Genomic DNA, 21,727 nt, shown 5'->3' on the forward strand with positions numbered 1-21,727 from the left:
ACTTGCTGAGTTTCCTGTATACTCTCCCCCTCAGCACACATGGGTGCCTCTCTTATGCCATCTTCTCACTGGATGATCTCTGTTTAAAATCTGACTCCCCCAGTTGGCTGTACACTCCTTGAAGGTTGTGCTTGCTCATCTCTGTATCTCCCCCATCTGGCAGAGTACCTGGCATACAGCAGATACTCCATCAATACTGGAAGAATTAACATATCTCCTCTCCCATCTCCTAGACAACATCTAACACAAAGTAGACACTCAAATAGACTTCATTTTATTTTATTTTTGATGCTGCTGCTGAGCCTGATATTTAAAAGAAAACCACCTGTCTCCCCAGCCCAGAGTGACCCATGTTCCCCCTTGAGATCATATCCCCAGATCCAAGTGACTCCAGATACCAGGCTTCTCCACAGGCAGGAACTTGGCTAGTTTAAGTAACAGCACTAAATAGAAAGGCACGCCACAGGGTAATGAGTGTGGCTTTGGCCAAGGACCAGGTGCTTGAGGAAAATTGCTGGAAAGCTGAGCAGGGATTTATTAATTATAATAGTAGAAATAATTGATACCATTTATTGAGGGCTTAGTATTTGCCAGGCACTCTCCTGAGTTTACATACATTATCTCTGACTTAATCCTTACCACAACCCTGTGAGTTAGGTATTAGTTTACCCCCACTTTATAGATGAGGAAATTGAGGCTTAGAGAGATTAAGTAATTTGTCCAAGGGTCACACAGCCACTATTGATAAAAACTATTACTTTTCCAGAAATTACTGTGTGCAGAGACTGCTAAGCTTTTTCCATGATTATTTATTGACCTATTAATCCTTCTAACAACCCTAGGAGGTAGGTGCCATTCTTACTAGAAGAGGCTGAACTAGGATTTGTGCCCAGGCCTGTTGCTGTGAACATCTGGTACTTAACAAGGGAGCCTTGTGTTTCCAGAGCTCTCCACAGAAAGTTTTGCAGACATTCATCCTCTGAGCTGTAGGACCATGTATGTGCCCAGGGGTGTAAGCTGAGGAACACCAAAGCTCAGCCCTGCCTGGAAGGTGTTGTCATAGAATCTTAGTATTTTTTATTAAACATGTGTAGATACAGAAGAATATTTATAAAATATGTCTAGGGTATAAGGAATAATAGTACTAGTAGCAGCCACCATCCACTTCAAGAAAACCCACTTTACTTTGAATCCCCGTGTGCCTCTATCCCCATATCTTTTTGTTGTTGTTGTTAATCCTCACCTGAGGATATTTTTCCCATTGCTTTTCAGAGATAATGGAAGGGAAGGAGGAAGAGGGAGAGACAGAGAGAGAAAGAGAGGAACAGCAATGTGAGAGAGACACATGGATTGGTTGCCTCCCACATGCGGCTCAACCAGGGTTGGGGATCGAACCTGCAACCCAAGTATGTGCTCTTGACAGGAAATCGAACCTGCAGCCCTGTGGTGTGGACGCTGATGCTCTGACCAGAGCCACACTGGCCAGGGCTATTCCTATATCTTTCCTCCTTCTTCAGAAATTTTGGTTTCATTATACCTTTAGTTTTCTTTATAGCTTTACCACATATTCATTTTTGTATTCACAAACAATATTTTGTATTCACTTTTGTTTTCATAAACAATGCATTGTTTAGTTTTACATGCTTTACAATTTTCTGTAAATGGAATCACACTGTATGTATCCTTCTGCAACTTGTTCTCACTCAGCATCACATTCCCGCTGTTGCATGTAGACATGGTTCATTCTTGGTCACTGCCGTAGAGTACTTCATAATAAGGATATATTTCACACTCTATTCATTCTACTGCTAATGGGCATTTGAATGGTTCCTATTTTTGCCATTTTAGTTAGTGCTACTAGAAACATTCTGATACATGCCTCCTGGCTCATGTGCACTGGAGTTTGTCTGGAATATAAAACTAGGAGTGGAATTGCGGCATCATAGGATGTATACGTTTTAGATTTTACTTGATAATGCCAAAGTGTCTCCCAAAGTGGTTATTTCTGTTAAATCTCTGCATTTAGAGTTTTAGTGTTCTATTTATTCTAGATCCACCAATGTCAGAATCTTAGGGCAGGAAAGAAACACTTGATTCCAGTCTCCTCATTTTATGGATGGTGGAAATTTAGGAGGAAAGCTAAGTGATTGGATAAGGTGACGTCACTATTCAGCAACAGAGCCTAGTCTTGAACCCCAAACCCCTGACTCCCTCTCCATCCCTGCCTTGGCTTATTTCTCTCCCTCATTCCCTCCCTTCTCAGGCTGAGGCCCCGAGGTGTGGCCACCACGACATATCAAGCTATTTCCAGGCTCAGGCCCAGAACTCGAGTAACTCAGCCAGGGTCCCCATTAGTTCCAGAGGATGAGACTTCTCCGCAGACGCCACATGCCCCTGCGCCTGGCCATGGTGGGCAGTGCTTTTGTACTCTTTCTCTTCATCCTGCAGAGGGATGTAAGCAGCAGAGAACAGGCCACAGAGAAACCGTGGCTGAAATCCTTGGTGAGCCAGAAGGATCACGTCCTGGACCTCATGATGGGGGCCATGAACAACCTTAAGGATTCGATGCCCAAGCTCCAGATCAGGGCTCCAGAGCCCCAGGAGACACTGGTCTCCACAAACAAGTCCTGCCTCCCTGGGTTCTATACCCCAGCTGAGCTGAAGCCCTTCTGGGAACGGCCACCACAGGATCCCAGCAGCCCTGGGGCAGATGGGAAAGCATTTCAGAAGAATAATTGGACTCCCCTGGAGACCCAGGAAAAGGAAGAGGGCTATAAGAAGCACTGCTTCAATGCCTTTGCCAGTGACCGGATCTCCCTACAGAGGGCCCTGGGGCCAGACACTCGACCCCCTGAGTAAGTAGCACCCAGAGTCATGGGGTGAGGCCTGGGCTCTGCCAAAGGTATGGTTGGTATGGCCATGGCCTTGGGCCAAGTGCCAGGTAAAGAGCTGATGGGGATTTTAGCATATGGACAAGGATTTCCTCTATACCCTCACTCCTTTTCTTGACCAACTGCCCTTATCCCAGGAGTGGGGATTCAAGAGAATTCTGGTCAGGCCAGAGGCCTAGGGAGGCCTGTGAGAGTAAAAACACAATTATGAAGGTGACAGGATACAGAAAAAAGAACTCAGGGCCTGGGACCAGGGCCTGGCATAGGAGTGACTGAGAGGGACTGATGCCAGGCCACTGATTCAGTGGCCTTGCCCTGTGCTGAAGCTTGCCCCAGAGACTATGGAACGCTGCTGCTGAGCTGCTGGGAAAGGGACGTTTCCTGACAGCGGCCCTGGTGATCAGGACTATCCCCACACCTTCTGATTTCCTTCCTCCAATGAAGATGCATAGGCCCATGAATTCATTCCACCCTTTATTTGAAGCTGTTTATACTTTCAATCCTGGGCAGTGAACCAGCACTTAGATCTTTGAGCCGTAAGCCACCTCACCCTAATGTGGTCATGGCTGTGTTCACACTGTCCTCAAGTCAAAGATTTTGTGTCTTTCTCATTTAGACTTGTCTTTCCCAAATCAAAGTTATACCCTTTCTGGCCTTTTGTCACGTGGCAGCCCCTGTCCCCAAATTCATGATTCTTTAGGGTTGTGAACCTAAGTTCCTCAAAATTGACCAAGTATTATAGTCCTAGAAGTTGGAGCTACTCGGAATTGTCATGAACTTCTCTGCAGGGAAGGGTATTGGGCCATAAGGGCAGCCAGAGAAGGAAGTTTGGGTGTCTCTCCTGGAGGCTCCATGAGAAATCTTCGTGGCCAGCAGAGGGGATAAGAAAGGGTGTTAGGCCACATGATTCCTTGAGATCCAGGATTCACACATTCCCACCGCCACCCAAGATGGAGTGTCAAGAGGGTAGCAGCATGATCAATGCCACAGAGTGGTTGGAGTAGATGAGGGTAGAGAAAAGGTCACAGGAAATTGATTGTGATAGTAGTGTCCAATTACAAGGAATTAATGAGGAAATGGATTAGAGAAGAACTGTAAAGTATAACACGAAGAGTATGAAAATTGTAGTCACTTTTCTCAGATGTCAGATTTGCCCTTTATTACTTCCCCTCTGGGACCTCTGGATTGGATTACACTTTTATGCAGCACACATATTACTGAGGAAGAGAGTCAGCCCTGGGAACTCCTAGAGCATATGAAAGAAGTGAGAAGGGGAGCAGGGAGGAGCCCTCAGCATCACAGCAGGGACACTGAGCCAGCTCTGGGGCAAACGGATTTTGGAGTAGGTTGGTTAGGACCTGTGCAGAGGTTCAGAGTAGGTGGAAAATACAGCGTAAGCTGGGAACAGGGAGCAGCTATTCCCAACTGCAACAGGGAATGTAGGCTAGTGGTTCCCAGGAGCAGTAGGTGGTTATGGTAATCTGTGCACAGAGCCCTCCTTACCCCTGGAACTCTGAGGGACCTGGAGAGCTGAATCTACACTTTCATTCTTCCAGATGTGTTGACCAGAAGTTTCGGCGCTGCCCGCCACTGCCCACCACCAGCATCATCATTGTATTTCACAATGAGGCCTGGTCCACGCTGCTGAGAACAGTGTACAGTGTCCTACACACCACCCCTGCCATCCTGCTGAAGGAGATCATACTGGTGGATGATGCCAGCACTGAGGGTAAGGTTAGAGATGGCCCTGAGGAGAGGGTATTCTGGGAAGGAGGGCAGGTTCTCTTGAGGGAGCAGGCACCCTCACTGCCTGCTCCCTAGCATCACAGCTCATCATAAAGGCCAGGAGCAGGGAGAAGGCAGGTGAGGAACAGGAAGGTAGGGGAGAGCAGGCAAGAAGACCACATTCCTAGAGCATGGACTTCATCCCCACTTCACCCAAAGGGCTCCAAAAGCTTAGGAGTTGTTGCTTTTAAGACTCCCTTAGAGCTCTGAAGCCCAACCCCAAATCAGAAATGCTGGGAGAGATCAAGGCAGAGGGTGGGGATGGGCCTTCCCTCTGTTTTCTACCTGCTAGACCACTCTTTTGCTCCTGAAAGTTTCCACCTCAAAAGCCCTCTTTGCTGTAGTTCATAATAGGCAAGTGAGTTGCTCATCAAACTTCCACCCACACCTTTTAAAGTAATTCCACAAACATCTACAGAGTATTCTGTGCCTGACACTGACTTAGGCATAGGGGATACCATGACAAATAACAAATGAGATGGATCTTGCCCTAAAAAAGCTAACGACCCTCATGGGTCAGATGGCCCCTTACAACACCAATCACAGCAGTGTGGCCCATAATACACCCCTAATAGATGTGAAAGGGCATGGACTTGAGAGGCCAACACCCAGGAATTCAAATCCCAATCTGCCTCTTCCTGTTGGACCTTGGGCAAGATACTTAGCATCCCTGAACCTCAATTTCCTTTTAAAAATGAAGACAGTTGACTCCCTCACAAGGAGGGATCAGAGACAGATGATAAATGAGATAATTCATGTGACATAGTACTTAGATGGAGTAAGAGCACTATAAGCATTGGCTCCAGTTTAGTCTTTGTATGGGCACAATGCACTCTGGGAGCACGTAGCCAGGAGATGTTATTTCTGTGTAGCGTGGCTGGGGCAGTCCACAGTGGAGGCCAGATTGGAGCTGGGCCTTAAAGCATGAGTGTCTAGGGAAAGAATAGGCCTTGAAGGGCATTCCCAGAAGAGAAAATGGCATAGACATAGTCCTAGAGGCATAGGTATATTTGTGAAAAATTGAGAGGTTTCATATGGCTGAAGCTTAGGTTTGTTTTAGGAAATGACACTAAAAAGATGTTGAATTGAAATTCATGCCATGCTAAAGAGTATTTGGGGGGGAAATTAGGAGTCATTGAAGATGTTTAAGGTGGAAAGTGACCTTGTCTCAGAAGGATGGCAAGTGGTAGGAGGGTAATTGTCAGGAAGAGAGGCAGAGGATCCGGAGTCCGGAAAGGAAGTTCTTAAGACCACCTGAGAGTTGATGACAGGGCCAGAACTAGGAAGGAAGCTGAGAGACTGATGCATCATCATTAGGCTGGGAGTTTCCAGAAGCTGAACCCTCCTCCTAGGTGGCACATGGTATCTAGGACTCTCCCAGGTTGGCTTCCTGTGCCCATGTTCCTATATCCAGCACACAAACTGACACCACACTTCCCAGAGTATTCCTTGGGGCCACTCCAATAGAGCTGCTGCTTCTCCTGACCTTCCCCCAGCCTTCCTCCTGCCTTGTAGATTAGAGTTGATGCTAAAAGGAGGAATAAGGCTGGGGAAGACAGTGGAAAGAGGAGCTGAGTGTGAGTACTGGTGGGTCTCTTTCTTTGGGGAGTTCACATTTCCCCACATAGGACAGACACCTAGCAGCACTTAGAAAGCAAAGGTAAACAGGTATCAAGGATGTAGTGAGAGAGTGTGGTGGGCAAGAAGCATAATATTAGGCTTCTGGAAAGGGAGAGGCAAAGTTTGGCAAAGATGGGAGGGGCTTGGGAGTGCCCCTTAGTAGCAATAGAATGGTTGTATGCAATGGGGAGCAGGTGTATCAGTTGCCCTTCCTCTCAAACTGGGCTCTCTGGTAACCCTTCTCCCCCAAACCTATGCTACCCATTCTTCAGATGTTTCTTCCCTGGAATCACATAGGGTGGGAGTTCTAAACTATTTCTACTCCTCACCCGGAAGTTTTTGAGTCCATAAGGTACAAGTGCCCAGTTGGGCAACTCCTCTGACCAGGCTAGAAAAGTGACATAATGCCAGGCTGGCACGGGCAGCATCTAAAGGGCACAGCAGCCTTTGCCTAGTAGGGTGGAATTTGCAGTGGCCACAACAGCCCCTCCAAAGTGCCTGGCCCTAGCAGGCTTTCTCTCTGGTTGTCTCCTAGACTCTCTCTTAGGGCCAATTCCAGCATCTCGGAATCACCTGCCTGAAAACCCTAAATCCATCCTTCTTAGTTTTCTGGGTCCTGGCCTCCTTTGAGAATCTGTTCAAAGCTTTACTCCACTCCCTAAAATAGAGCAGAATTGCTGCAACACTGTGCACACACCCACATTTCTGCATCTAATGCCAGGGAGTTTGTGGACCCTAGGACAGACAACCGCACTATGCAGGCTTTCAGACTTGGGAGATTCTCTCAGCAGTGTTCAGTTCAGCGGGGAAAAGAACAGAACTCATAGCCATGGTCAGACGTCTCTGCAGTCCACAGCCATATAAAATTTTCCACACATTTGACAGTCTTATCAGATTAGCTGGCTCTCATTGCACACACACAGAGCAGAGCTGTGTCTCTGCTGAAATACAATGTCCATGCTCTCTGTCATCCTATCCAGGTACTTGGCAGTCCTCTGTGACTGCAAGTACACAACAGACTTTGGGTGCTTGGGTTGGGGGAAGGATGCCCAGTGGCAGGCTGGGGAACTTTTTCTTACCTACCTCAGAGTCTAAACCCTGGGCACAGATTTTATTCCTGTGTGGCCAGGTCAGATGCCAGGTATACTCCTGGTCTGGCACACTCCACAAGCTTATGAAAACTGGCCCCCAGGCCCATCGGTCTGTTGTGCCCCACACAGGTCGGCTCCATGTCAAAAGCCCTGCCCTGCCGGGGGGGGGGGGGGGGGAGAGACAGCCTAGTCCTCCCTCCTGTGGGACTTTGCTAGGTGGATGGGAGGACATCAGACACATTCCCAGGACCTGGTATTGCTGAGAAGTGAACGGGATCCTCAGTGAGTAAGTTCCTTATGGAGAGAAGAGGAAGGAGGTGGGGTTGGCCAGGAAGTGGCGCTGTGGAAGGGAAGGTAGAGGGATCTGTAGGAGAAGGGGCTACCCTGAAGTCAGGAAATGCACTGTATGCAACCCAGGGGAGAGACTTTTGGGGAGTGCTTTGGGTTAGTTTAGATTTGTTTATCCAGTCATCCGTCCATGGACATTGGGTTGTTTCCACATTTTGGCTACTGTGAATAATGATGCCATCAACATCAGCACACAAATATCTGAGTCTCTGCTTTCACTTCTTTTGGGTATATACCCAAAAGTGGAATTGCTGGACCATGTGGTAATTCTATGTTTAATTTTTTGAGGAACCACCATACTGTTTGGATTTGTTTTGTTGTTGTTGTTTTGTTTTATTTTGAATCCTCACCTGAGGATATGTTTTTATTGATTTTTATAGAGAGAGGAAAGGAGAGAGAGAGAGGAACATCAATGTGAAAGAGAAACATCAACCCATTGCCTCCTGTACATACCCCAACTGGGAATGGAACCGGCAACCTTTTGGTGTATGGACAACACTCCAACCAACTGATTCACCCAGCCAGGGCTGGATTTGTTTTTAAGTGCAATTTTAAACCACTATACTCACATGGTCTGATTTAGTTTTATACAATAACTCAGCTGCCCACTGTGGCCGCTATTTCAAGAGTAGATTGGGCCCGGCCAGGTGTGGCTCAGCGGTTGAGCATCGACCTGGGATCCAGGCGATCGGGGTTTAATTCCTGGTCAGGGCACATGCCTGGGTTGCGGGCTCGATCAATGACTCTCTCATCATTGATGTTTCTATCTCTCTCTCCCTCTCCTTTCCTCTCTCTGAAATCAATAAAGATATATTTTAAAAAAAGAAAAGAAAAAGAAAAAAAAAGAGTAGATTGGGAAGAATGATGTCGAGTAGAGGCCAGGAGACCAGTTAATACATGACTGCTGGGGTGACAGTGGGGACCAAGAGAGAGAACTGGTAGTACTTGCTGATGGACTATCTGTAAAGGATGAGGAAAGGGGAGAAGCCAGCATGATTCCTAGGTTAGAGCAGCTGGAGGGATGCAAGTACCGCATACTGACATGGGGATCATGGGGGTGGGGTACAGCTTGGGAGGAAATCTGGAGTTCTCTTTAGGGAATGTTTGGTTTGTGGTTCTGTTAGACATTTAAGTGAAGATGGCAAGGCCAGGAAAGAAGACCTAGGAGCATCTGCATATTGATGAGACTGAGTAAGGAATGTGTGTTGGAGGTCATGGGAGTTCTACAAACTCTGTCATGAGGAATGAAGCTGGGTTCGGATAGTGGAGCATTAAACTTAAATTAGGAAGCTGTTGTCTGGGGGACATAGATAGTATGGATGGGCTTGTCTGTTTCTCCATGCTCAGCTCTGCTATGCATAGCTCTGGAGCATATGTCCAGTGGGTCCAGAGGTGTTACAGGAAGACTATCAGGAGTTGTCTCACTCCCTCAGAAGGACCTGCACTCATACTTAGAATCCCCAGGTCCAGCCCAGCCACCTGAGCCTAGAAGGAAGGTATGGGAGTAGGGCCTTATAGAGCTCAGACCCTCCTGAGGTTCACAGCTCAGTGCTTCTGTCTCTTACCACAAAACCCACTTCCTGTGATGTTTTGTCCCTGAGTTTATCTCCATCACCATGAACTTCCTGTGAGCACAGTTAAGTGAGTTCTCGCCCCCCCCCCCCCCGCAGACATCAGTCACACTGAGAAGGTGAGGCTCTCAGTTGGAGTTCCTCCCTCCTTCCTGTTAGACCCAGCACTTAGGGCTATAGTTGGATTATGAGTCTGGAAGCTCCTTGAAGGCAGGACCCAGATCTGGTCCCTCCCTGCCCAGGGTAGTGTCTAGCACCTGGGCAGTGAGTTAGCAGGTGTTTGCTAAGTGAGTACTGTGCCTAAGCTGCCAAATGAGGCCAATTTTGACTGATAAACATTAGGGACAATACTCCCTATTTCATAGCGTTTTAATCTCATAGAGAATGTTAAATAAGAAAGTCAACATGAAAGCACGTAGTTCAATGACTAGCACATAGTAGGTACTCAAGTATTTGGGCATAGTGTGTGTGTGTGTGAGTGAGGGGCGGGGGGGATAGAGAGAGAGAACATCCCCACCCCAAATTGATTTCAGGCCCCACAGTCTGTATAGCACTGTGCTCGAAGCAAGGTCTGAGCACTGGGCTGATCCCACAGCTCAAAAGAGAAAGGACACAATCATCTGTCATACCTGCCCTCCACTTCCACTTCTAAAACTACAGGCAACTCCATCCTGCACAGTCAGGAACAGAACAGGGGCATGGGTAAACCAGCACCACAGCTAATAAAACATAAGCAAAATTTGGAATATGTTTCCAGATGGATTGCCTCAGAATAGAGCTACCTTTAATGCTCTGAGGATTTCAGACTGAATAACAAGATTATGAAGTAAGCCTCAACTCAGAAGGAATGAAAAATCTCAGCAGAGATATCCCTGGCTTCAGAAAGCTTTCTCCATCCCCAAATTCAGGATGGTTGCCCAACCCCCACCCCTGCAGGCTCTCAGCCCTTCACTTCCTCTGGCAGGTCACTGATCATCCTAGGTGGCTGGGGTTACCACTATGCTTGGCCAATGGTAGGCACTCGGTACATGTCTTTAATTTAATTAAAAAGCAGCTCAGCATCTTTTCATTTCTTAAAAATTCCACATGCAGAAGACATAATAAAGGAGATTAGAGTAAGACTTCTCGCTGCTGGTCCAGCAAGTAAGCAATCAACATTTGTGTGTTCTACCTGGCAAACTTATTCTGAGGAGCCTGGGAGACAGGGCATCAGACACCGAGAAATGACTGTCACAACTACTAGGTGTGGAAAGGAGAGGAGGCTGGAATCACGGCTCTGAAAGATGGTGGCTGAAAGGGTGCAGAGACCCAGAGGGACGACTGAGAGCCTTTGTTGGAAGTTTTACTTGATTTAGGCCAAAGAAACACAGCCCTGAGGTCCTGTCTCAGACATTAGAGAAGGTGCCTAGGTAAACAGGCACAGGATTCACCCTGCAGAGCCAGTGTCCTGGCAAAGTGGGCGTGGGGTGGCAGGGTGTGCTTGGCCACTTGCAGGACTTCCTCCTATCTTCTTCCTCACCATCTGCTTCCATGGAATTGCTTAGTGTGGTTGGTGTGGGAGGGTTAAAAATTCAGGCCTGCTGGAAGCCTGAGAGCGCCAGGGCTTGGTGCCCATAGGGGATTTGGCTTGCAACAAAGTGGTGAGCTGACTACAATGACACTGTCCCTTCCAGAGTATCTAAAGGAACAACTGGAACAGTACGTGAAGCAACTGCAGATCGTGAGGGTGGTGCGGCAGGAGAAGCGGAAGGGGTTGATCACTGCCCGGCTGCTGGGAGCCAGCGTGGCACAGGCAGAGGTGCTTACCTTCCTGGATGCCCACTGTGAGTAAGAGTGCTGGCCTGGCACCCAGGAGGCTTGGGTGTAGTCTGGCCCACCCCCGTTCCTGGCAGGATGAAGAGCTGTGACCACAGCATCAACAGGCCCCTTCCTGCTCTGTTTCAGGAGTGAAGGAGGCTTCTTCTAGCTTCTCCAGCTTCTTCTAGCCCTCTCTTACCCCAATCCCAAGGATGTTTTATCAAGAGGCACACACAACCCTAAAACAGTTGGTCACCCCACAATTGCTGGGAGTGTGCTCTGGGGCCCCAGACATTTCTCTCTCCCCTGATCTGTACCTTGTTCTGAACTCAGCCCCTCAGAGAGGCCTCCCATTACCACTGGGAAATGATCTCTGTGGAGCTTTCCTGTAGGGTCACCTGAGCCAGGAAAGCCTTCCCCTTGCTCCAAACCAAAACACCTCCCACCATTGTCAGGAAAAAAATAACTTCCCTAAAAGCAGTGATATATACTGGGGAAAGCCTAGACCTGGAAGTCAGAAGACCTGGGTTTATATTCTGACTCTGCCACTAGCAAAGCCTCAGTTTCCTCATTTGTAAGATGGGAAGAGGATACCAACCTTACTCACCCACAGAATTATTACTCTGAGGGCCAAATAAAGTAATATATATGGTTCATTGAAAACCTCAAAGGGCTAGACAAATGAAAGGGATTATTCTACAACTGGAGCTGAAGCTTGAGATGCAGATATTCCTGGGAGAGAGGACCCTTGGGCAGGGAGGGCTGATTCAGTGGATAGGCTTGGAATCCAAAGACACCCTTCCAGGGCCTTCCCTGTGCTTTTGGATCATTTGAATTGACCATGTTACTCCCCTGAGACCTCCATTCTCCCCTCCAGAGCTACCTGCATCTTTGGGTGGGGGAGGGGTGGGGAGGAGGTTCTCAGGAGATCTCTCTGTGCTCTGTACAGCTGTGGAGCCTACCTTTGTTTCTCAGCCTATAGCTAGGAAGTAGGCGGAGAGTTCTCTTGTCCTCCTGCATCTCCCCACTGGCCTGGGGCATGGGCTCAGCTGTGGTCAGGACCCTGACAGCTGTCTCCTGGTCTGGGCCTGCAGGTGAGTGCTTCCATGGCTGGCTGGAGCCCCTCCTAGCACGCATCACTGAGGATGAGACAGCAGTGGTGAGCCCAGACATCGTCACCATTGACCTTAACACTTTTGAGTTCTCCAAGCCCGTCCAGAAGGGCAGAGTCCACAGCCGTGGCAACTTTGACTGGAGCTTGACCTTCGGCTGGGAGACTCTACCTCCACATGAAAGGCAGAGGCGCAAGGATGAGACCTACCCAATCAAGTAAGGACCATAGCCTGGTGAGCCCCCAACCTGGCCTATATGGTCCCAGACTCACCCAGTCCTAGGGACCTATGCCATCTCAGGTCAACACAAGCACCTGACATATTTTATTTAATTCTCATACCCTATGATTAGCCTGTTTTATAGGTGAGAACACTGAGGTTCCTAGTTATAAACAATTAGCCTCAGATTATGCAGCTAACAAAGGTGGAACAGGGATACCCATCCTGGCCTGGCTGACCCAACACCTATGTTGCCAACCATGGTACTAGACTGCTCTTATCTGCCACTTACTGTGTGCCAGGCACTGGACTAAGGGCTTTACACACTTTGTGTCATCTATTCCTCCCTGCTTGTAGAAGGCCATGACTGGTGCTTGCAGAGGTGCTGAGAGATAGTGGGTAGTGGCCATCATTGAATAGCCGTTGTAACAAGAGGGGGTGGCATGTGCTCCCAGGTCATTCTCTTTGAAAAGACTGAAAACATATTAAAAGAATATAGACAAGTGTTCTGCAGTTTGCAGTTTGTTGCAGTTGTCCTGAACTTTTTCGGTAAAGGGCCAAATAGTAAATATTTCAGGTTTGCCAGCTACATACAGTCTGTTGCATAATACTCCTTGTTTGTGTTTCTTTTAAGCAATCCTTTAAAAATGTAAAAACCATTCTTTGCCCCAGAGCCTTATATAAAGCCAGGCCACATTTGGCCCCTGGGCCATGATTTGCCAACCCTGTGAATGCCTCAAAGTTTACCCATTGTTTAATGCCCACCTGAGCTAATCTTCTCCTCATATACCTACCCTGTCCTTCCCCTCTGATTGTCTGTGGTGTTGTTAGAGACCACAAGTTTATTTTAATCCTCACCCGAGGATATGTTTTTATTGATTTTTAGAGAGAGAGGAAGGGAGAGAGAGAAACATCGATTGGTTGCCTCCTGTACACACCTGACCAGGGATGAAACCCGAAACCTAGTTATATGCCCTGATTGGGAATCGAACCCACAAGCTTTTGGTGTAGGGGAAGATACTCCAACCATCTGAGCCTACCTAGCCAGGACAACCACAAGTTTATTTTAACAGATGTCTCAGCCAAACTGAGTTGGGGAGTGACTTTTAGAGTATACTGTGATTATCTGCCATTGTTTTCCCATACTGGCCAGGAAACTCCAGGGTCAACTGAATATATACCTGGGATGGAGGGAAGCAGAGGTACAGGATACAGTGAGCAGAGATAAGAGGGAAAGCTTGAAAGGAAGAGAGTGCTGGAGTTCTTCCCCCTCTACATGCCCAAATCCTAAGAAATGCTGCCTCAGTGGAGAGGGCTCAGGTGGGTGCCACAGGAAGTAATCCCATGGATGCTGAACAGCCAGCCACTCTGTCTCCATTAGAAGGAAGAGGAACAGCAACAGAAAGGGAAGAGGTAAAAGAGAAGGCAGGAGAGAGAAAAGAAATTAAAACTCCCTATTGACCGGCTGCCTGTTTCATAGCTTTCTTTTGTTTGGTGTAGACAGCAATAAAGCCCCCCTCCCCGAAGCTGGGGGCAGTGCACACAGTGGCACAGTCAGGGACAGGGCACCTAGCCACCGCCCATCACTGACATCTCTGGCTCCAATGTCCAGCTGGAAGATAAAGCTCCAGTGTTTGAGGAATGAAATTGCTCCCTGGTGGCATGCATGGATTGCCCTCAGAACTATGCATAGTACCCCACCAGGAGGCCTGCAGGCCATACCCTTTTGTCCTCTACTCTGAAAGCTAACAGGAGGAGGCTGAGAGGAGAGGTAAAAGACCCAGAGGATCCTAAGAAGTAGGCCAGGAAATACAAGATGTTGCCTGTTGGTTGTGAGTCTGCTGTGAGTTTCCCAGAATAGGGTTTATCCTCAGAGGTAATTTGTTAGTGGCTTCTGGATCAGAGAGACCTCTCAAAGCCAAGTGACAGGCCCAAGTCAGGGAGACCCTCAAGAAGAAATAGGTTAGGACCTGGCTGGGTAGCTCAGTTGGTTAGAGCACTGTCCCAGTATACCAAGGTTTTGGGTTTGATCCCGGGTCAGGGCACATACAAGAAGCAACCAATGAACGCATAAATAAGTGGAACAACAAATTGATGTATGTCTGTCTCTCCCTCTCTCTGTCTCAAATCAATAAATAAAAAATTAAAAAGAAGAAGAGGAAGAAGTAGGTGAGGTCCAAAGGGCTAATCTGGAGTTTCAGGACTCTGTGGGCCTTACTTGGGCTGGCTTAGAACTCCGGGGTCAGAACTGGTAACAGAAAGCCTGCGTGCGCATGAGGATTTCCCAATTAAAATTTCTTCCAGAAAGCAGCTGCAGGAGTCAACTTCAGGGCAACAAGAGCAGCCACAAGATTAACTCCAAGGTCAGGGTCCTGTGTAGTCAGTCCAATGAACACAGATTGAGCCCCTGCTGTGTATAAAGCACCTTGATCGGTTCTGGGCTACAAGAAGTAACAGAAGGGGGCAGCAAAGCGCTGTCCAAGATAGCCTGGCCAGACAGCTGCCAACACCTACCAATTAAATATCTGTAGTTGACCCCAGTCTCCCTTAGCCCCTACCCCCTCCTTCAACCCTTATTGCACCTCCCCTTCTGAGCAACCTGGTATCTAAATTCTAGGAATGAGATGTTTTTGTTAATTTATCTTCATATGAGTCTGTGCCTCCCTGCTTTTGTCTGAAAGCCAGAATATTTTTGTAACCTCCAAATGCTCCCTTTTGTGTAAATTGAGCTTGATGTTGTCTCATTTCCTATTCTGTTTCCAGGAGTTTCCTCTGTTCAAAGCAGCTGGCAGATTTTCCCCAAAGCTAGTTGCCCATGCAGTATTAAGCACTAGGGCTGGGCTCCTACTAACACTGGCTTTCTAGTCCCTCAAGGGCCAGGGACAAAGAGAATGGGGTCAGTTCAGTTCATAATATTCATCCATTCATGGTTTGAATCCTGTTTCCAAAAAACAAATTTCACATAGCTTCTGATAACCAAGTACCTACTATGCTCCAGGATCTTTGCTGCCAAAAAGCAAACAAATGATAGTAGCTTTACCCTTTGCTACTAGACTGAGCTCTCGTAGAATGTGATGTCTTTCGTAGCTCTATATGCCTAACGTGTAGCACAGGCCCTGGCGGCTAGTATTTAATACATCCTTCGTTGAATGAATGAATGGGTGCCTTCTAGAAGAGAGTAATGAGAATTACATATCTCCTTGACCTGGTTCCTAGAAGGTAAAGAATACTTAATAAAAGCTCAATAAACATTTGCTAACCGAACAAGTTAGCAAATCCCGGGAAAGGGGGTGGGAATGGGGTAGGAGGTGTTAACAGTGAGTCCTCAGCTTTCCACACCAGGCTGCCACTCCTCTCCCCTCCCCTAGAAGATGCACATGCTTCTCCCTCTGTCTCTCCAGATCCCCGACGTTTGCTGGTGGCCTCTTCTCCATCTCCAAGTCCTACTTTGAGCACATCGGTACCTATGATAATCAGATGGAGATCTGGGGAGGGGAGAACGTGGAAATGTCCTTCCGGGTGAGAGTGAAGAGGGCTTTGAGGGGGGAACCACAACATCCCGGGGACAGCCTGAGAACCTGTCTCTTAGGCAGCAGAGATATCACATCTGGAACTGAACTTAAAAGGTGGCTGTTTCCTGGCATGACTGCTTTTCCTCTGCTCCCCTCCCTGTCTCTGGCAGTAGGACTTTGGAAATCAGATTGGACAACTTGAAACAAATTACTGGGCAGAACTCCTCAGAGACAAGGGATAATAGTGGTAATAGGAACTGGACATCTGGGGACTGCTGATATCTTTCGTGGTATCTGTGGAAAAGGATTAGACCCTAGTCAAGGGCTTAATGGTAAAGAACCCTGGAACAGGTCAGTAAGCAGTTGCTATCTTTTTTCTAGAAATATCAGGTTCCCCTTTCCAGGTCAGAGGACAGGTGCCCTGGTATTCTTTAGAGTTTCTCTACCCTATGTTCAGAAATCTCTTCATACTGTAGGAGAAGATGGTGCCCTAATTCTGGTAGACCCCACAATTCTGAGGAGTTCCAGGAATAAGGCAACTCAGGATTAGGTTAGGAAGAAAGGATTGCCTCTCCATGAAATCGACACAAATCCCCATGCCAGTGGAAGGGTAATTAATAATTAAATGAGCTCATTTGTGAAGTCACCGCTCACAGTGCCTGGCACATATTAAGCATATATTTAATACCTGCTGTTACTATGATTATGTATTTCTGTTGCTGCTATACTAAGATAAACAATGTACCTCCTGATTTAAAACCTAAAAAGAGAAGACACAGGTGGGAGGCCTTAAACAGAAGGGTCACTAGCTCATTCACCATAACTCCTAGGGTTCTGACTCTAGGTTCATCCATGAGCCTCTGACCTCTGCTCAACTTCTCTCCTAGGAAACTAGTGTGCTAAAGGTCCAGGTGACTACCACCGGCCACCTGGTAGTTGACTATCCTTATGCTCTGATTTAGTCACAAGTCTATCTTGATTTGAGGAAGCTTGAGTTTCCAGTAACACTTGTGTGTGCTGATAAAATCACATTTTCAGGTCAAAAAGCCAAGTGACCAGAGCTCAAAAGTATACAGACACAAAGTTAGCCAAACTGTCTTTTCTCTACAGTGGGCCCTGATAAAACTTGGGGCATGGAAATTTTCTTAAATCAGAGTGAACCAATATCAGAGAGCTAGGGATTGTGTTCTCATGGCCTAAGAAGCCTGGTCAATGTCCTTTCCTCCAGGAGAGAAAGCAGCATTTCCTTGAGTTCTTGGACCTGAGGTCTGGCACTCTGGGAATGGAAGAGAGCTGCTTGTGGGGAGATTGTTGTGCCCAGCCCCTGAAGGCCCCGTTTTGTATCCTCTTATGGCAGGTGTGGCAGTGTGGGGGCCAGCTGGAGATCATCCCCTGCTCTGTTGTAGGCCACGTGTTCCGTACCAAAAGCCCCCACACCTTTCCCAAGGGCACCAATGTCATTGCTCGCAACCAAGTGCGCCTGGCTGAGGTCTGGATGGATAGCTACAAGGAGATTTTCTACCGACGAAATCTGGAAGCAGCAAAGATGGCCCAAGAGGTAAGGGGAAATTGTGCTCAGGGGGTGTCTGGATGAACAGAAGTGCAGAATCCCAGACCCTGGTCAAGAGCTTAATGATATAGGCCCACCCATCTCTACCATCTGGTGCTTCCCCTTCCACCTTCGACCCTGTGAGCTATAGCCCAGGGAAGCTAGAGAATGAGGAGAGGAGTCTTTGTTGTCCCTGCCTAGAGAGCCCCAGCATCTTTTAGGAGGGGAGGGCAAAGAGATTTGGAGAAAGAACCTCTTCCAGGAGACTGGCTTTGCTCTGAGAGGCTCAGAATGGAGCTGGGAGAAAACTAACTGGGAAGTGACAGGAGATGAGGGAGTAAAGGGGCTACAGGTGGAGTTCCCAAAGCCAAGATGGGGCTTGAGATTGGATGTGAGTCTGGGTCAATAGCTCCAACAGGTCCTGAGCAGGAATGAGCCTGAGACCTGTTCTGGGAAAAAGTGACCCCAGGAACTCTGGACTACTTCAACCCAGACAAGAAGGTCAAGGCTGGTGGAATTGACCCTTAGGGGGCTGTCTTGGTTGACAGAAATCCTTTGGTGACATTTCGGAACGACTGCAGCTGAGGGAGCAACTACACTGTCATAACTTTTCCTGGTTCCTGCACAACATCTACCCAGAGTTGTTTGTTCCTGACCTGAAACCCACCCTCTATGGAGCTGTAAGTCTTAAGAACCAACTTCCTGCCCATCATCACAGAGCCCCCAAGAGAAGTTCAGGACCACTTTCCCCACAGGCAGATTACAAAGGAGAATTGAATTTTACTCTCCACACTCCTTTATCCAGAAGGAGGACTTTGGGGCTTCTAGAGATAGCTAAATCCTTTTAAGAGGAAAACAACCCATAAACAGTGGCTCTCAAACACCTGCATCAGAATCATCAGGAAGGAGTGTTTAAAACACAGATTGCTGATTCAGTAGGACTGGGTAGAGCCTGAAAATTTGCATTTCTAACAAGTTCGTGGGTGATACTGATGTTCTGAAGAATCACATTTTGAGAGCCAACATTCATGAGGAAATTTCCATGTGCTGAGTGCTTCTCCCAGGGACCTGGTAGCCTAGGAGGTTGCCCAGCCTGCCCTGGTCCAGCCTCTGGGCTGTGCACCCCACTTTGCTATTAACTCCAGGCATTAATGAGCAGAGGGGAAAAATCAGAGGAGAAGTCCAGTCATGCAAATTTATTCCAGTTGGACCTGACACCGCGAACTAAAAAACTCCTGACTGTGTTATCCTGGTTTCTCTCTCTGCTCCCCATTCTGCAGATAAAGAACCTTGGCATCAATCAATGCCTGGATGTGGGTGAGAAGAACCATGGAGGGAAGCCCCTCATCATGTACGCCTGCCACGGCCTTGGCGGCAACCAGGTATATAGCCCAATCCTACTCGGGCAGGCACAAGAGAAGCCTGTCTCTGGGCATCTCTTTCCATAATGGGCCCCCTTTCTCCATTCAAAATAGTCTTTTCCTAAGGACAAAGGTGGGGGATATCCAGAGAGAGGAGGAGATACCATCCCTGCCCTCAGAAAGCTCCTAGTCTGAGGATGAATGCATGACACAGACAAGATCTGAAGTCTGAATTAGGGACATATAGAGAGCACTGGGCATCAGTTCTGGGTGCTAGAGAGGGATGGGGAGGAGGACTGTTCATCAGAAAAGGCTTGCTGGAGGATGCCAGTTGCTAAGTGATGTTTTAGAGTAAATGTGGGAAATTTTTTAGCACTTTTCCTCACCTACATACTTCTATCTTCAGTGCCTCTTTTGCCCAGAAAATACCACTCTGATACTGCCACCCAAAAATGACCCCAAAACAACCACCTCCTGACATCACAGTCACCTGGCATCCTGAAAATTTACTCCATGCCCTACAACGGCCCAGCTCTTCCCTGGGGAGTTACTAGTAACCTCCCTGGCCCAAGTTCCTTAATCTACCCTGAATGCCCAGTGTTTGGTAAGGAAGAAGAACTTGAACCATAGCTGAAGCAAGGGAAGGATGGCTTTGGACACTGAACAGACTGAAAAGTCATTCTAAAGCAATTCCCTGTACCTGATTTTAGGTGGTACATTGGTGAACCTTTTTATTTTACTAGTAATCTATTAACAAAAGAAGAACTTGTGTATCAAACACATGACTTCACAGATAATGCTTAAAATGAAGCTAAGTTAAAATTTTAATTAAATAAAAAATATTAATTAACTGTTATTTCAGTATAACCCAGATATGGTTAAAAATTCCTGAAGGTGACACTTGAATTACTAAAGTCTTGTCACCCTCTCACTTGTCTCACCAGGAGGCCATCTGTGGTTGGCATCTTAGGGCAAATGGCTTTGGAAGGTAGTGGGCAAACTCTCCACCTGTCCCTCAGACTTCCTCTTGTCTTGACTTCTAGTACTTTGAGTATACAACCCAGAGGGACCTTCGCCACAACATTGCAAAGCAGCTGTGTCTACACGCCAATGCTGGCACTCTAGGCCTTAGGAGCTGTCACTTCACTGGCAAAAACAGCCAAGTCCCCAAGGACGAGGAATGGGAATTGATCCAGGTAAGCTGGCCCAGAAAGTTTGGTATCAAGAACCTGAAGCCACCACTGCACCCCTCCTCATTTTCTGTATCTTATGCCTGAAATACCATGGGGTGGATCAGGACAACGTAGAATGTATGGAAGGTGTGGGCTTGGTCACAGGCAGTGTTCCCCAGGCTTAAGTAATGTTTGGTGATGGCTGATTCTGGCTGATAGAAAGATAGGGTGAGGGGTTTTAGTCGTGGCCAGCTGTGTCATAGCTCAAGTATTTTAGACTGAACCTAAGTAGATGAAAGTGAAGAGTCACTCATGGTTCCAGCCTGCCTTCTGTGTTCCAGGCACAAAGCTATGCACTCACCTGCATTGGTTTGATTAATATTTCAGAGGCTCTTCCCAAGAAGCTCCACAAGTTTGTGACTGGCCCAAGACCCATCAGTAGTAAACAGCAGGCCTAAGATTCAGACCCAGATAAGTCTGACTTGAAAGCACAGGTTCTTTCCATTATACCACACTGCCACCAGATTTACAATGTAACTTCCACAGTACTGAGCCCAAACTAGCACCCCCTACCCCAATCCCCAGTCCCTGGCTTAGGGAAAGAGGAGCCTAACCTTGGGGCTATAGGGAAGAGAGGAGTCTAAATATGATCAAAGGCAGAAAGTGGAGGTAGGCAGCAGTGGCCCAGGTCTCTAAAACTGGCCATCTGGAGGAAGCAGGCCCTGAAAGCATTTTTTCAGTTAGCCCATGGTCCTTCCTCTATTCCAGTCATTCAGGCTAAAGCTTGGAGTAGGTAATTGGCACCAGATACAGGTGGAAACTCAGGAATGCATCCCATTAGAGTGTCTAGCATAACAGTGCGATTTATTGTCCCCTAGTAGCACTGTTACAGGATTGAGGCCCAGGTTGACCCTTTGCTGTGTCATCTTTTAGGACCAACTCATCAGGAACTCCGGATCTGGTACCTGCCTGACGTCTGAGGACAACAAGCCAGCCATGGCCTCCTGCAATCCCAGTGACCCCTACCAACACTGGCTCTTCATCTAGGCCCCATACCATCTCCTGTGGGAGTTCCCACAAACCGCTCAGGAAACAGTATTTTGGGAAACCTGATGTTTGGGAACCCAATCATCAGCTTCTCTATATGATCGGAGTTCTGAACCTATTTTGGATGTCAAGGCAGGACCTTCCTACTTCTTGAAACAACATTGGGCCCATTTTCTTTTCTCCACATTGATGGAAGACACTGTAAAAACACATAATACTTGACCTAGAGCTTTCCTTCTGCCCTAGAAACAGAGACTTCCAAAGCAGAGAAAGCTCCTGGGATAGGACCCAAGGCAGCAATGGTGAAATCAAGAAAAGAACCTCCGCAGCCATGTTTGACTCCTTGGTCATCTAGAGTACCCACCAAATTTAGTTACATAGTATGTTCTAGCAGAGATCCCTCTGTTAGAGGTCTAAGAGCATCTCCCTTGCTAATAGTATCCCAAGTTTGTAGAGCCATTTACGGTTTACAGAAAACACCCTGATAATCCTTTATCTTACTTCATCTGCACAATGACTGTAAGTAAGATAGGACTTGAACCAGCATGCCCATTTTACAAATAAGATAGCTGAGGCAGAAAGGGGTAAAGGAGGTTGTCTGTAATCCACAGCTAGTGAATGGCAGGAGCCAAGACTGAGACTTGATCTTGAA

The 21,727-nt window shown here is 47.5% G+C and overlaps 1 protein-coding gene across 2 annotated transcripts; it reads left to right on the plus strand.

Annotated features, from left to right (window-relative positions):
• The first annotated feature begins 2,364 nt into the window (after positions 1-2,364).
• Positions 2,365-21,117, plus strand: GALNT6 (polypeptide N-acetylgalactosaminyltransferase 6). 2 transcript variants are annotated; one of them, XM_087813919.1, is made up of 10 exons: positions 2,365-2,855; positions 4,448-4,620; positions 10,980-11,129; positions 12,198-12,432; positions 15,803-15,953; positions 17,304-17,504; positions 18,044-18,175; positions 18,776-18,877; positions 19,900-20,052; positions 20,962-21,117. In XM_087813919.1, the coding sequence occupies exons 1-10, from the start codon at positions 2,365-2,367 to the stop codon at positions 21,073-21,075; spliced, it is 1,902 nt and encodes a 633-aa protein (XP_087670045.1). In that variant the 3' UTR covers positions 21,076-21,117. The 2 variants fall into 2 exon arrangements, with proteins under 2 accessions (XP_087670045.1, XP_016056572.1); XM_016201086.2 differs by having other exon boundaries at positions 15,836-15,953.
• The last annotated feature ends 610 nt before the right edge of the window (positions 21,118-21,727 follow it).

The sequence above is a fragment of the Miniopterus natalensis genome, chromosome 2 (genome assembly GCF_054644295.1).
Source record: "Miniopterus natalensis isolate mMinNat1 chromosome 2, mMinNat1.hap1, whole genome shotgun sequence".
Classification (NCBI taxonomy): Eukaryota; Metazoa; Chordata; class Mammalia; order Chiroptera; family Miniopteridae; genus Miniopterus; species Miniopterus natalensis.

Coding starts and splice junctions, on each gene's coding strand:
- GALNT6 (XM_087813919.1), top strand. CDS start 2,365: ATGAGACTTCTCCGCAGACGCCACATGCCCCTGCGCCTGGCCATGGTG. Junction 15,954..17,303: donor ACGTGGAAATGTCCTTCCGG/GTGAGAGTGAAG, acceptor CTCTTATGGCAG/GTGTGGCAGTGTGGGGGCCA. Junction 18,878..19,899: donor ACGGCCTTGGCGGCAACCAG/GTATATAGCCCA, acceptor CTTGACTTCTAG/TACTTTGAGTATACAACCCA.